Here is a 15,509-nt window from a genome sequence, read left to right as displayed (position 1 = left end):
TGATGGAAAAAGGATGTTGAGACTCTAGAAAAAGTGCAGAGAAGAGCAACAAAAATGATTAGGGGACTGGAGACTAAAACATATGAAGAACGGTTGCATGAACTAAGTATGTCTAGTTTAATGAAAAGAAGGAACGGGAGACATGATAGCAGTGTTCCGATATCTCAGGAGATGCCACAAAGAAAAGGGAGTCAAGCTATTCTCCAAAGCACCTGAGGGTAGAACAAGAAGCAATGGGTACAAACTAAACAAGGAGAGAAGTAACTTAGAGCTAACAAATTTCCTGACGGTTAGAACAATTAGAGTTTTGATTTCCACTGAGAGTCACCCTGAACAAAGAAGATTGTGTCATTCTTTAAACCTTCATGAACATTTACTATTGAGAGAGTCCAAAAATATTTCGCAAGAAGAATGCTCTACTCCTCAGAACCGAATACCTTATTCCAACAGACTTGAAATTTTGGGCTCAAAAAATTTAAAGGTTCGTCGCCTTCGATCTGATCTTAATGTAGTTCATAAAATCATCGGCCACACTGTTCTACCTTATTTATTTTATTTATTTATTTATTTATTTTGTCCAATACACAATGAGAGTTATAAAATACATAGTAAAATACATGATGAAGGTTATAGAGGAGATACTTATAGTAAAATATATCTATGAAAGAATAGAAGAAGAGATATAGAAATAGAAAAAAGGTATAGGAAATATAGGAGAGCAATAGGACAGCGGACAGAAGGCACTCTAGTGCACTTGTACTCGTCCTTTACTGGCCTCTTAGGAATCTGAATAGGTCAATCGTGGCTAATCTAAGGGAAAATTGTTGGGGGTTTGGGGATGACACTATGGAGTCCGGTAATGAGTTCCACACTTCGACAACTCGGTTACTGAAGTCATATATTTTACAGTTACTGAAGTCATATTTTTTACAGTCAAGTTTGTCAATTAATACCTCAGCTTCATATGCAACAACACACAAGCACACAATAGATTGAAACTCAATGTAAATGGCTCCAAAAGCAACACATTTGACGATTTCACTAGGCTCACTTGGAAAGTGAAAAATATTTTACAGCATTTATACAGTGAAAACATCTTGCAAATGCCTTAGATACGGGACAAGAGTGTTTTTTTGCCGCTACGAGGAGATGGCAGTTACATACTAATATCAAAAGACCTAAGTGCTAAAGCCCACTGCAACAATGTCGCCAAAAAGGCTTTCAGAGTTGTTAACTTGATTCTACGTAGCTTCTGCTCTGGCAACCTCACACTACTGACTAGAGCCTACAAAACCTATGCCAGACCCATTCTCGAATACAGCTCATCTGTCTGGAACCCACACATCTCAGACATCAACACTCTCGAAAAAGTCCAAAGATATTTCACCAGAAGAGCCCTTCACTCCTCCACCCGAAACAGAATACCCTACGAAAACAGACTAACTATCCTGGGTCTAGAAAGCCTAGAACTGCGGCGCTTAAAACATGATTTAAGTATTGCCCACAAGATCATATGCTGCAACGTCCTTCCGGTCAACGACTACTTCAGCTTCAACCGCAACAACACAAGAGCACTCAACAGATTCAAACTTAATATTAACCGCTCCAAACTTGACTGTAAAAAATACGACTTCAACAATCGAGTTGTCAAAGGGTGGAACTCATTACCGGACTCAATAGTGTCAACTCCCAACCCCCAACATTTCTCCCTTAAACTCTCCACAATTGACCTCTCCAGGTTCCTAAGAGGCCAGTAAGGGGCGTATATAAGTGCACTGATGTGCCTATCGTCCCCTGTCCAATTGTCTTCCCTTACCTTATCTATCTATCTATCTGTCTGTCTGTCTGTCTGTCTGTCTGTCTGTCTGTCTGTCTGTCTGTCTGTCTGTCTATCTATCTATCTATCTATCTATCTATCTACATATATATACAGTACATACATATATCATATATATTCTCTCCTTATTTCTTATATCATATATATCCTCTTTTTCCTTCTATCTTTATATATATTACTTAATGCCTACTCTCTTCCATATGTATTGTATATTGGACAAATAATAAAATAAAAATAAAATAAATAAATAAATGTGCCTGAAACATGCCTGATAGAGGAGTTAAAACCATCGAGTACAGAATTGCTAGACAAGATGAGAGAGAAACACAGAAATTCCTCTTCCGGAAGACTCAGGGGAGGGAGGTGGGGTGCAGAGTGGCTTTTGGGCTCTTCCGAGGATCGAAGCATCAGCTGGAAGGTGAGTTGAGGGCAGGTGGGGGGGAGAGTCCGGGAGCAAGTCGGGCTGTTTGGTTCCCTCCACGGCCTGGAAGCAGAGAAGCAACCGGGCTGAAGCGTGTCAGCTGCTGGTGCTGCAGGTTCCTCCCCTGCCCAAATTTAATCCCACTGGTGCTGCACGCTGTGAAACCGGTGGCTGCAATTTTCTGCTGGTGAGAAGATTGAAACAGTCTCAAGTTAAGGTTGATTCTCTAGGAATGGCTTCCCTCCAGAGGTTGTGGGTGCTCCATCACTGGGGGTTGTGAGAGAGTTGGGAGGGACCTTGGGGGTCTTCTATTCCGACCCCTGGGCAAACAGGAGACCCAATACAATTTCAGGCAATCGGTTAATTGTTCTCAGTGTCAGGAAAATTCTCCGTACTTGTAGGCTGGTTCTCTCCTGGGTTGGTTTCCATCCGATGCTTCTCTTGCTTTCTGGTGCATTGCAAAATAAGTTGACCTCCTTCTTCTTGACCCCTCAAGTGTTGAAAGATGGCTCTCATGTCATACCTAGCCCTTCCTTTCACTGGACTAGACAAACCCGATTCCTGCAACTCTTCTTTATATCTTTTAGCCTCCAGCCCCCTAATCATCCCTACTTCTCTTCTCTGTTCTCTTTATAGAGACTCTACTACACTTTTAAAAAATATTGTGGTAATCAAAACAAGTTGCAGTAATCCTAAATGTGATCTTTCTAAAGCAGCATAAATTGATACTAATACTGTTTGCACTTTTTAGGGAATTGTTCACTATGATAGAACTTCAAGTAACTTCACAGTTACTGCTATTGAGCCACGTTGTATCTATTCTCTACTTCCTATGTGGTTTTTCTTGGCTAAGTGTACAACCTACTTTTCTCTCTCTTTAATTTCATTTTGTTGGATAGAGACCAGTGTTCAAATCTATAGAAAGTCAAGTCCAAAGTCCACAAGGAAAGTCTGAATTTGACAAAATGGAGGTGTGTGTTTATGAAGAATTCACTGTGATGTTAAAATACATTCATGAAGATTTTAAAAATTGCCTTTTGGACTTTAGAGGTGGAAAAAAAGCTGGAATATAATGAAAAGTACCTTGAAAATAAAAGACAGCTTGACGATTATATTGGGATTTATAGTGATTACACTGGGGTTGAGAGTGACGAGAAAAAAGCAACAGGAACATATTGGTATCAGAATATGCAATTAAAAATGAGGGGATAATAGTGAGAAGAGACAAAAAGGGATTGAGTATATACCTACACTGTAGTTCCTACACAAATAATACATTCAAAATGAAAAAAATGAGTTGGGGAAGTTATTGGTAGAAAAAGAAAAGAAAAGAAAAGATCATGACAGTGGAATTGGAAGGGAAATATTTGAAAGATTAAAAGAATGAGCGATTGACGGTGGAATGTCATAATTTTTTTAGAATTATTTTATTATTTTATTAAAAAATAATAGAAAAAAAGAATAAAGAAAAAAGGGAAATATATTAGACTATAGTATATCAATTGTTGGAAGGATATATAATTTGGACAATTATTACCCCTTTTTATAACATTTGTTTTATATAAGATTTGTATAACTCACGAACCTTCTTTAATATTGAAAGAATTCAGATGATTATTGATATTTTTGGAATAATATAAGATCTTTATAATCAATATTCTTAAAGTTGTTTATATAAGCTTATATAATTTATCAGTTGGATTTTTTGTTATGGGCAATTTAAAACGTTATTAACCAATACAGTAGATGGAATAGTAATGACAAGAATTGTATTTATTTAAATATAGAGAATGAGTTAATATTTTAAAAAGTTAGAATGTTGAAGGGAGAGATGAAAGGGGAGAAGAAATTAAAAATTTAGGGCATCTAGATATGATAGAACTAAAAAAATGATGAGTCAAGATACCAATTGAGGAGAGGGAGACATAGGGCCTAAAATCAAGAGGCATAAGAGATAATGACTATTTTTGGAAATTACGTTTTAGCGATTATTTAGGAAGAAAGTTGAATATTAGAGGTGGTAGACTCAGAGGACAAAAATAGGAGGAAGGAGGTTCGCACTGCCCCCACCCTGCTTGCCTTCCGAAAAAGTTTAAAGACTCATCTTTTTCACCAGGCCTGGGGTCATTAGACCTTTCCCCCTGACCAATGAGTGTTTTTTAGTTTGTTTTATGAAGTGAATGATAACGCTATGTAACACAAATTTTGTTCCCAGCTTTTAAATGTTATATTCCAATTGCTTATGTCTAAAACAAATTAAAAATTGCTTACATTCATCATAAACTTCGCTTTTGTGACCTCGGCAACGAAAATTATGCATTTTTACTATAGAAACAGACGATTTTGCATCTTCTCATTTATACAGTCAGACTAAGAACACTATCTATATGCATTGCAAATTTACACAGATTGCCGAAAACTGTTCAGAAGTGTGCGGTTTTCCGAGATTTATGACTATACTGCAAATCTGTTTCACGAATCAATCCCCAAATATAGTCGCCCATCATGTTTTCGTTATACTGTATTTTCCTTGGTAACGGCGTTTAAAGTTCATAATGTCCTGGTGAAAGAGCTCGCCTTGCCCCTTTGAATAAGCTCCCATGTTCTCTTTGAACTTATCAAGATGAGCATCAAGGATATGGATTTTGAGTGACATCCTGCAGCCCATTGCAGCATAGTTTTTTATCAGACCATTGGAGCAGAAAGAGGGAGGGGAGGTGTGGATTTCCCACAGACGGGTAGGGGGGTTTCCAGCTGGTGGCTTTCAAAGGGGTGTGTGTGTGTGTGAGAGAGAGTGTTGCTTCTTTATTCCTCAAACCAGCAGAGCCATCCATCCATTTAAGCCTCAATCCTGTCTCTTTCCCTCGGAAAGGATTTTCTGTTCTATTCCGCATTCTTGAGTCTCTCTCTTCCCCGCTCCTTAAACTTAAGAAACTCACCAGGTGCTGCCCAGCCATTGACCCTCAGAGTGGAAAAAACTAATCCTACGTAGCCTCTACTCTGACAATCTCACACTACTTACCATAGCTTACAAAACTTTCGCCAGACCCATCCTCGAATACTGCTCATCCGTTTGGAACCCATACCGCATCACAGACATTAACACCCTTGAAAATGTCAAAGATACTTCACCAGAAGAGCCCTTCACTCCTCCACTCGAAAGAGAATACCCTACAAGACTAGGCTTTAAATTGTGGGCCTAGAAAGCCTAGAACTAAGGCGCATTAAACAAGATCTAAGTATTGCCCACAAGATCATATGCTGCAACGTCCTGCCTGTCGGTGACTACTTCAGCTTCAACCACAACAACACAATAGAATAGAATAGAATAGAATTTTTATTGGCCAAGTGTGATTGGACACACAAGGAATTTGTCTTGGTGCATATGCTCTCAACGTACATAAAATAAAATATACATTTGTCAAGAATCATGTGATACAACACTTAATGATTGTCATAGGGGTCAAATAAGCAATGAAGAAGCAATATTAATAAAAATCTTAGGATACACGCAACAAGTTACAGTCATACAGTCAACATGGGAGGAAATGGGTGATAGGAATGATGAGAAAAACTAGTAGAATAGAAGTGCAGATTTAGTAGAAAGAGCACACAACAGATTTAAACTTAATATTAACCGCTCTAAACTTGACTGTAAAAAATATGACTTCAGTAACCGAGTTGTCAAAGCGTGGAACTCATTACCGGACTCCATAGTGTCACCCCCAAACCCCCAACACTTTACCCTTAGATTATCCACGGTTCACCTATCCAGATTCCTAAGAGGTCAGTAAGGGGCGAGTACAAGTGCACTAGAGTGCCTTCCGTCCCCTGTCCTATTGCTCTCCTGTATCTCCTATACCTTTCTTCTATTCCTATATCTCTTCTTCTATTCTTTCACTGCTACGTTCTATTCCTATATCTTCTCTTCTTTCTTAGATATATTTTACTATATGTATATCCTCTATATTACAGAGGTCCCCAACCTTTTTAGCACCAGGGACCGGCTTTAAGTTAGACGAGTTTTTCCACGGCCCGGTGGGGGGGGGGGCTTTGGTCATATGGGGGGTGGGGTTATGGAGCTTAGTGACGCAGCCCTCCACACTTCTCCACAGGGCGGGGAGAATGAGGAGGCTACGCCAGCCCGCCAAGCGTCGAGGGGGCTTCTGAGGCTGAAGGGAAGAGCCGGAATGCCCTTCCCGTGTTTAGATTGGGGGAAACGGAGGAGGGCGGCGGTTCTTTTCTCCTCAATCCAGAAACTTGGCGATCGCGCCCCACCGCCGCCGCCTCCTCCGTTTCCCCCAACGGCAAGCAATCTAAACGCGGGGAAGGGCATTCCGGCGCTTCCCTTCAGCCTCAGAAGCCCCCTCGACGCTGGAGGGATGGTTATGAGGGGAGCGAGCGAGGAGAAGAAGACGTCCCACTCATCGCTCCTGAGGGAACGGGTGAGGGCGTCGGAGACCCAAAGCCCATCCTGTGTGGAGGGAGACGGAGCCAAGCGGGGCCACCCGGAGACCTTTCCCCGTCTTCTTCTCCTCGCTTGCTCCCCTCATAACCAGCCGCCCCGCTCACGGGGGGGATGCCCGTTCGTAGCTACCAGCCCGCCAAGCGTCGAGGGGGCTTCTGAGGCTGAAGGGAAGAGCCGGAATGCCCTTCCCGCGTTTAGATTGCTTGCCGTTGGGGGGAAACGGAGGCGGCGGCGGTGGGGCGCGATCGCCAAGTTTCTGGAGCGAGGAGAAAAGAACCGCCGCCTCCTCCGTTTCCCCCAATCTAAACACGGGAAGGGCATTCCGGCTCTTCCCTTCAGCCTCAGAAGCCCCCTCGACGCTTGGCGGGCTGGCGTAGCTACGAACGGGCATCTCCCCGCGAGCGAGGAGAAGAAGACGGGAAAAGGTCTCCGGGTGGCCCCGCTTGGCTCCGTCTCCCCTCCACGCAGGATGGGCTTTGGGTCTCCGACGCCCCTCGCCCGTTCCCTCAGGAGCGATGAGTGGGACGTCTTCTTCTCCTCGCTCGCTCCCCTCATAACCATCCCTCCAGCATCGAGGGGGCTTCTGAGGCTGAAGGGAAGCGCCGGAATGCCCTTCCCGGGTTTAGATTGCTTGCCGTTGGGGGAAACGGAGGAGGCGGCGGTTCTTTTCTCCTCGCTCCAGAAACTAGGCGATCGCGCCCCACCGCCGCCGCCGCCTCCTCCGTTTCCCCCAACGGCAAGCAATCTAAACGCGGGAAGGGCATTCCGGCTCTTCCCTTCAGCCTCAGCAGCCCCCTCGACGCTTGGCGGGCTGGCGTAGCTACGAACGGGCATCCCCCCGCGAGCGGGGCTGCTGGTTATGAGGGGAGCGAGCGAGGAGAAGAAGACGGGAAAAGGTCTCCGGGTGGCCCCGCTTGGCTCCGTCTCCCTCCACGCAGGATGGGCTTTGGGTCTCCGACGCCGCGGACCGGCTGGAAAACCCCAACGGCCCGGTCCCGGTCCGCAGACCGGCGGTTGGGGACCTCTGCTCTATAACCATCATAATGTATTTTACTAAAACCGTCATTGTGTATTGGACAAAATCAATCAATAAAAATAAAAGAAATAAAACTCCTATGGTGAAAAGGGGTGGGTGGATGCGGGGGAGAAATAGTGTTAAAAGCAGGAAGTGACCTAAACCCATTTTACAACTCTTCTTCCTAGAAGCCATTCTAGGAATAGACATCTCAGTCAATTTAACCCTTAGAGAGAATTATCCCTGGTAATTGGGTTTAGGCCACTTCCTGCTTTTAACACTATTTCTCCCCCGCATCCACCCACCCCTTTCTACCATAGGAGTTTTTTCCACTCTGAGGGTCAATGACTGGGCAGGACCTGGTGAGTTTCTTAAGTTTAAGGTGTGGGGAACACTATTTCCCCCCACTATTTCTATCAATGCATATACCGTGTTTCCCGAAAATAAGACATATCCAGAAAATAAGCCCAACAGCACTTTTGGCTGGGAGAGCGAGGGCAAGCCAGAGACAGCTGCACACACACACACACCGCAGGACTAGTTAAGCTTCTCTGGACTCTGACTATGTGAGTTTGAAACACGCTCCTGCCTGTGAAGAACAGGAGGCAAGCATTGATTCCTTCACCGCAGATAGGAGTATGTTTCAAAAGACTGCTGAAGGCAGCCCAGAGCAGCTGAGCCAGTCCAGCAAGGGAGGGAGAGGGCGGCAAGAGGCTGAGCCGAAAGGGACGGCCACAGGGACGTCTGCTTCTCAAGCCCTGCGCTCATCTGGGCTCTGCCTACGTCAATTTGAAATGCCTCCTGTTCACTCACGGCAGTGTTTATCAACCTTTTTTTCTTCAGGGAAACATTTTGGTGTCATCAGATTTCTGGTGGAACCTGTACCGTGTACTGGTACTGTTTATGTCCCTCCAAGGTGAGCCCCCAATTTATTTCAATCTAAAGAACATCAGGCTCAGTAGTGTCAGCTTCATCTAAGTTTTGTTTTTTAATAAATAAGTCCAGGTTAGCAGTAAATAAGGTTCAAGAGGGAAGTGTATTTAATAGGAAAGTGAACACAAAAATAAAGGGACACAATCTGAGGTTAGTTGGGGGAAAGATCAGAAGCAACGTGAGAAAATATTATATTACTGAAAGAGTAGTAGATGCTTGGAACAAACTTCAGCAGACGTGGTTGGTAAATCCACATTAACTGAATTTAAATATGCCTGGGATAAAACATAGATCGATCCCAACATAAAATACAGAAAATAGTATAAGGGCAGACTAGATGGACCATGAGGTCTTTTTCTGCCATCAATCCTTTATGCATCCCCCCAAAAAGGGCCTTCTCAGTGGTGGCCCCTTCTGTATCGAACATCATCGCCCCAGGAATACAATTCCCCCTCACCTTGTTGCTTTTCCAGAAGGCCCTTATGACATGATTTTGTCAGCTTGTCTGGAGACCTTGAATAGGGATGGAACCGATCAAGTAGTTGACCTGAGTGTGTTGTTGGTAGCATTGCTGAGGTATCGTTTTGTGTTGTAGTTTTTAATGTTGGAAACCACCCAGAGTCACTGGGATTTGGGCAGACGTACCAGTATGGGCACAATCAGCAGCTGAGCCACTCCAGCAAGTGAGGGTGGCCTCCTGTTCACACCCTGGCTTGGGACTCTTCACCCTCCACCTCCCTCCCTTCAGACGGGGGAGGGGGATGCAGGTGAGGGTGGTGCATTGGGAGGCCCTGAAGGACACGGATCCTCCTCCGCCTCTGGCTCCTGAGCAAAGCGGGAGGGGAAATACACCGAGCTGAAAGCCAAACTTCTAGCTGCGCTGAGCTGCACTTCCTTGTCTTTTCCAAACCTGCTTCCCACACACAGGAGATCTTTCTCCCTTCAAAATCCGGCCAGAAATGAGTGTTCATGAGACTCTTGGAGCGAAAGGGGAAAGATTTATTGCATTTAGTCAAAAGGTTCCTGCTGGTGCTTTTCTCTCGTGCCCTCTTCCCCCCTCCTCACTACAGAGAGAGAGGGGGACACGCGCCAGAGAGGTGAACCAGGAAGTGCATAGCCGGCTGCTTCTGCCACTGAGCTCTGCTGGGAGTTTGGCTGTCAGCTCTTGCTCAGGCAGCGCTCAAGAGTTTCTTTCTCCTACTGCCGGACGGGGGTCAGTGGATACAACATCAGGCATGCGACGGAACTCCATGTCCAATGTAGGATGGGTGACCTGCCCCAACCCTGTTCCGCTCTGCCCTGAACAACCTGCCACCTCTAAATTGTGTCCCACCGCGAGACGGGCATCATACTGGTACTGGAGTTTGGCAGCTCTGTGTGGCTGTCGGCTGGTCTCTTTAGAGGAAAAAAATACAGAAAAACTGGTTGCAAGGGGAAGCCATTAACAACTTCTCTCATTGGGAAGAGTTTATGTATCGTATAAGGTTTTTTCCCTGTAAAGGGACCAGCTGAGAGACACACAGAGCTGCTAAACTCCAGGACAGGTAAAACGCCCGTCTCACACCCAGCTCCACCCTTGAGCCCTCTGTCCACCCCGCCTGCCCTGGAGCCCCCAAATTGCATCACATCACGAGACGGGCGCCTGTCTTATCTTCGGGGAAGCACGATATCTCCAATTATATATCCCCAGCAGTTCAAAGTACATTTGATGATAATCACAGCAACACAGAAACTTAGAAGATTGATGGCAGAAAAAGACATCATGATCCATATAGTCTGCTCTTATACTATTTCCTGTATTTTATCTTAGGATGGATATATCTTTATCCCAGGCAGGTTTAAATTCAGTTACTGTGGATTTACCAACCACGTCTGCTTGAATTTATTTCCAAGCATCTACTACTCTTTCATAAAATATTTTCTCATGTTGCTTCTGATCTTTCCCCCAACTAACCTCAGATTGTGCCTCCTCTCTTTACAGATTGAGTTCAATAAGTCTTTCCTGGTAGGTTTTATGCTTAATACCCTCCACCATTTTTGTAGCCCGTCTTTGGACCTGTTCAGTTTTGTCAATATCTTTTTGTAGATGAGGTTCCAGAACTCAACACAGTATTCCAAATGTGGTCTCACCAGTGCTATATAATGCGGGATCACAGTCTCCCTCTTCCTACTTGTTATATTTCTAGCTATGCAGCCAAGCATTCTACTTGCTTTCCCTACCACATGACCGCACTGTTCACCCATTTTGAGACTTCAGAAATCACTACCCCTAAATCCTTCTCTTCTGAACTTTTTGCTAGCACAGAACTGTCAATACAATACTCAGATTGAGGATTCCTTTTCCCTGAGTGCATTATTTTACATTTGGAAACATTAAACTGCAGTTTCCATTGTTTTGACCACTTATTTACTAAAGCTAAATCATTTGCCATATTACAGATGCCTCCAGGAATATCAACCCTATTGCATACTGTAGAGTCATTGGCAAATGGGCAAAACCTCCCTACCAAACTTTCCCCTATGTCACTCACAAACATTTGCAGCTTCAGCCAGCTGAAAATCCACTGAACTATCAGAGATTAAGTTCACTCTTCACTAATGTATCTATTTATGTGGAACCATATCAAAGGCTTTGCTGAAGTCCAGGTAGGCAATATTCACGGGCCACCTTCATCCAACACCTTTGTGACACAGTCAAAGAAACCAATGAGATTAGTCTGACTTGATTTGCCCTCAGTAAAGCCATGCTGGTTTGGGTCCAATAAGTCATTGTTTTTTAGGTATTAATTTATCTTCCTTTTGAGTAAAGTCTCCATCATTTAAACTACAACTGATGTCAAGATAACTGGTCTGTAGTTGTCAGCTTCTTCTCCACTACCCTTCTTGTGGATAGGCACAACATTGGCCATTCTTCAGTCATCAGGAATGTCTCCTGTGAAAAGGGATTGGTTAAACAAATCAGTCAGGGGGGGTCGCAGTCACAGGTATGAGTTGTTTAGGAACTCTGGGGTGGTTGCCATCTGGACCCATTGCCTTATTTATCTTTAATTGTCCAAGTTCTTCTAAGACATAGGCCTCTAAGATCAGTGAAGCTGAATCCTCACAGCTGGAAGCAATTGCTAGTCCTTTGCATTGTTAAGAATGTTGATTGACCCAATTAAACAACTGAATTTCAATGGATATTTGAGCATGGATCTCGGTAGTCTTCTATGAATCATAAATAATTTAAGTGATTAGTATTGGGGCATGTTTGACTTTTCACTAAAATATATAATTTTATTCTTTTTTACCATCATCTCTAATTATTTTATAAACAATTAAAGTTCTATTTTTCTTTGAATCTTACAGACAAAGAGGGTGGCAATAAGGCCACTCGGGACAATTGAAATAAAAAGCAACATTGAAAAGGGAAGAAAATCAAGGAAAAAATGAAAATATTTTAAATAATAAGCTGTTAGATAAGAGAGAGAAAATCAAGAGAGGTTTCAAGCTCAAATAAGCAGATTATGCACGACTCAAGACTACGTTACATGGTTTTTCCTCCATCAGCAAAAAAGGGAGATATCTGGAAGTCAGTTGAGATGAAAAGGTCAACAATAAAGCCATGTAGAGCAGACAGTAATGCAGGCCTCTCCCTGTGAGGTCGAAAATGGCTTGAATGAAAGTACCACTAAACAAGGCATTGTCCATATTTTTGATGAACTCAGCTTTGGAAAAATTGCAGCTTTTTTGTGGAAAAACAAGAGATTGCAAATCACAGCTGTTTATACATTGATGAGCTAGACAGAACAGTTCCCTTGTGATTTTTGGAACCAACTACACAAGGGATAAGCCACAAAAGAACCCCAATGTGTTACGTCTTTAGTGAGCATGGCAACATGGTGGTACACCAGAAGACACACATGAGTAAGGAAACATATGACTGTGCAGATTGTGTGAACATTTCATTAGAAATTCTCAGGTCATGACACACTAAAGGATGGAGACACAGGAATAACACAATTTGAATATCCTTTCTGTGAGGAAAGTTTCAAAGAGAATTCCAGTCAAACCCAAGACTCGCCTAAAAGAGAAAACATTTGAATGTGCAGACTGTGTAAAAAAATTCAGTCACAATTTCAGTCATGAAGCACCAGAGGACTGAAACAGGAGTGAAACCCTTTGAATGTGCTGACTGTGGGAAAAGTTTTAGGGATAATTCCAGTCTGGTGATACACCAGAGGATTCACACAGGAGAGAAACCCTTTGAATGTCCTGACTGTGGGAAAGGTTTTAGTGTTAATTCCAGCCTGGTGACACACCAGAGGACTCACACAGGAGAGAAACCCTTTGAATGTCCTGTCTGTGGGAAAAGTTTTAGTGATAATTCCCACCTGGTGACACACCAGAGGACTCACACAGGAGAGAAACCCTTTGAATGTCCTGACTGTGGGAAAGGTTTTAGCGTTAATTCCAGCCTGGTGAGACACCAGAGGACTCACACAGGAGAGAAACCCTTTCAGTGTCCTGACTGTGGGAAAGTTTTTAGTGATAATTCCAGACTGGTGACACACCAGAGGACTCACACAAGAGAGAAACCCTTTGAATGTCCTGACTGTGGGAAAGGTTTTAGTGTTAATTCCAGCCTGGTGAGACACCAGAGGACTCACACAGGAGAGAAACCCTTTCAGTGTCCTGACTGTGGGAAAGGTTTTAGTGACAATTCCATTCTGATGAGACACCAGAGGACTCACACAGGAGAGAAACCCTTTGAATGTCCTGACTGTGGGAAAGGTTTTAGTCAGAATTCCAGTCTGGTGAAACACCAGAGGACTCACACAGGGGAGAAACCCTTTGAATGTCCTGACTGTGGGAAAAGTTTTCGTTCGAGTTCCAACCTGGTGACACACCAGAGGACTCACACAGGAGAGAAACCCTTTGAATGTCCTGACTGTCGGAAAAGTTTTCGTTCGAGTTCCCACCTGGTGAGACACCAAAGGATTCACACAGGAGAGAAACCCTTTCAGTGTTTTTACTGTGGGAAAGGTTTTAGTGACAATTCCAGTCTGGTGCAACACCAGAGGACTCACACAGGATAGGAACCCTTTGAATGTCCTGACTGTGGGAAAAGCTTTAGTCAAAGTCCCCTCCTGGTGACACACCAGAAGTCTCACACAGGAGGGAGAGCGAGGTAGGAGGAAAGAACGTAAGAGGGAGAGAGGGAGAAAAGGTGGAGGGAAGCGAATGAGTTCGAGAGAGGCTAGATACATGAAATATAGAAGGAAAACAGATGGGAGATAAAAGTAACTGCAAATTTAGGATATTTGTTTATCATATATTGTAAAAATGTACAAGTTTGTAACATGTTGATGTGGTATATGTATAAATTTAATGTTTGGGGAGGGGGGAGAATGAAGAATAATGAATTTCCTATCTGTGGGAAAGCTTTCAGTCAGAATTGCAACCTGATGGTACCCCAGAGGATTCACAGAAGAGAGAAACCATTTGAATGTCCTGACTGTGGGAAAAGTTTTAGTTTGAATTCCCACCTGGTGACACACCAGAGGACTCACACAGGAGAGAAACCATTTGAATGTCCTTTTTGTGGGAAAGTTTTAGTTATAATTGCAGCCTTGTGAGACACCAGCAGACTCCCACCATGGAGAAATCTTTGAAATGTCCAATCTGAGGACATTACTTCAAGCATAAATCATCCCTTATTGCACACAAGGAAATGTCCTTTTTGTGGGAAAGGTTTTAATTATCATTCCAGCCTTGTGAGATACCACCAGATTCACAGCATGGAGAAATCTTTGAAATATCCAACCTGTGGACATTACTTCTGTTGTGGTTGGGACATGCCGGCTGAACAACTTCAAGCATAAATCATCCCTTATTGCACACAAGGAAATTCACATGAGGCAACATTTCAAGAGTTTAGAGAAGTCTTGAATTTCATTTGTGATCTCTCTTTGAAAGTGTAGGTCAGAAATTGATTGTTGGAATTTTGGCCTGATTTAGTTTACTCTCACATTTCTCAGGATTAAATTTATAGGTGGAGAGAAATTGAAAGTGGAAAATGGCCTCACTTGCATAACATTGACAGGTTTAATATGTCTTGTCATAATTTTTAAATCTCTACTGATAATCTATCTGGTTCTTGGATCTTGTTATTTTTTTCTGTGTTTTTACCACCTCCATCAACTCCATTATTGTTATTTTTTCATTAAACATATTTTTAATATTGTCAGACACTTTGTTAATTTAGCTCTTCCCAAATTATCTTTTACTCTGAAATTTTTCTTTATCATATAATTTTTCATTAAATTCTTCAATTATTTCTTAATTTTGTTTTGCAAATGTATACATCCTTTCTCATCTTCTAATTTACTTATCAAATTATTTTTTTCCAAGTTATAGGCTAACCATCTTCCTGGTTTGTTAGCATTTTTTAAAAAGTTAAACTTTTACCTGCATCTACATGGAGGGATGTATACACTGGAATACCCCAAGGCTCTGTTTTAGGCCCAGTACTCTTCAACATCTTCATCAATGACTTGGACAAGCGGGGAAATTTGCAGATGACACCAAACTGACAGAAATAGCCTAATCTGCAGAAGATAGGTTCAAATAAAGAAGGATCTTGACTGATTTGAACATTGGGTGCTATCAAATAAAATGAAATACAATGGTGAAAAAAGTAAGGTTCTACATTTAGGCAAGAAAAAAATATTCACAAGTACAGTATATGTGGTACATTGCTCAACAGTAGTAACTGTGAGGGATCTTGGAGCCCTAGTGGACAACTATTTAAATATGAGCCAGCTGTGTGCAGCAGCTGCCAAAAAAGCCAAAA

General features: G+C 42.8%; 1 protein-coding gene across 2 annotated transcripts; it reads left to right on the top strand.

Moving 5' to 3' along the window:
- The first annotated feature begins 2,184 nt into the window (after positions 1-2,184).
- Positions 2,185-14,903, top strand: LOC139159889 (zinc finger protein ZFP2-like). Of its 2 annotated transcripts, none has more exons than XM_070737337.1 (2): positions 2,185-2,255; positions 12,023-14,903. In XM_070737337.1, exon 2 carries the CDS (start codon positions 12,799-12,801, stop codon positions 13,750-13,752), a length of 954 nt encoding a protein of 317 aa, XP_070593438.1. In that variant the 5' UTR covers positions 2,185-2,255; positions 12,023-12,798; the 3' UTR covers positions 13,753-14,903. The 2 variants fall into 2 exon arrangements, with proteins under 2 accessions (XP_070593438.1, XP_070593439.1); XM_070737338.1 differs by lacking the exon at positions 2,185-2,255 and adding an exon at positions 8,585-8,657.
- The last annotated feature ends 606 nt before the right edge of the window (positions 14,904-15,509 follow it).

This window comes from Erythrolamprus reginae, chromosome 2 (assembly GCF_031021105.1).
Source record: "Erythrolamprus reginae isolate rEryReg1 chromosome 2, rEryReg1.hap1, whole genome shotgun sequence".
Lineage (NCBI taxonomy): Eukaryota > Metazoa > Chordata > Lepidosauria > Squamata > Dipsadidae > Erythrolamprus > Erythrolamprus reginae.
This window is presented reverse-complemented; position numbering and strand designations above follow the sequence as displayed.

Bases quoted from the DNA above. Each gene is read 5' to 3' on its own strand.
- LOC139159889 (XM_070737337.1), top strand. From the start codon at position 12,799: ATGAAGCACCAGAGGACTGAAACAGGAGTGAAACCCTTTGAATGTGCT.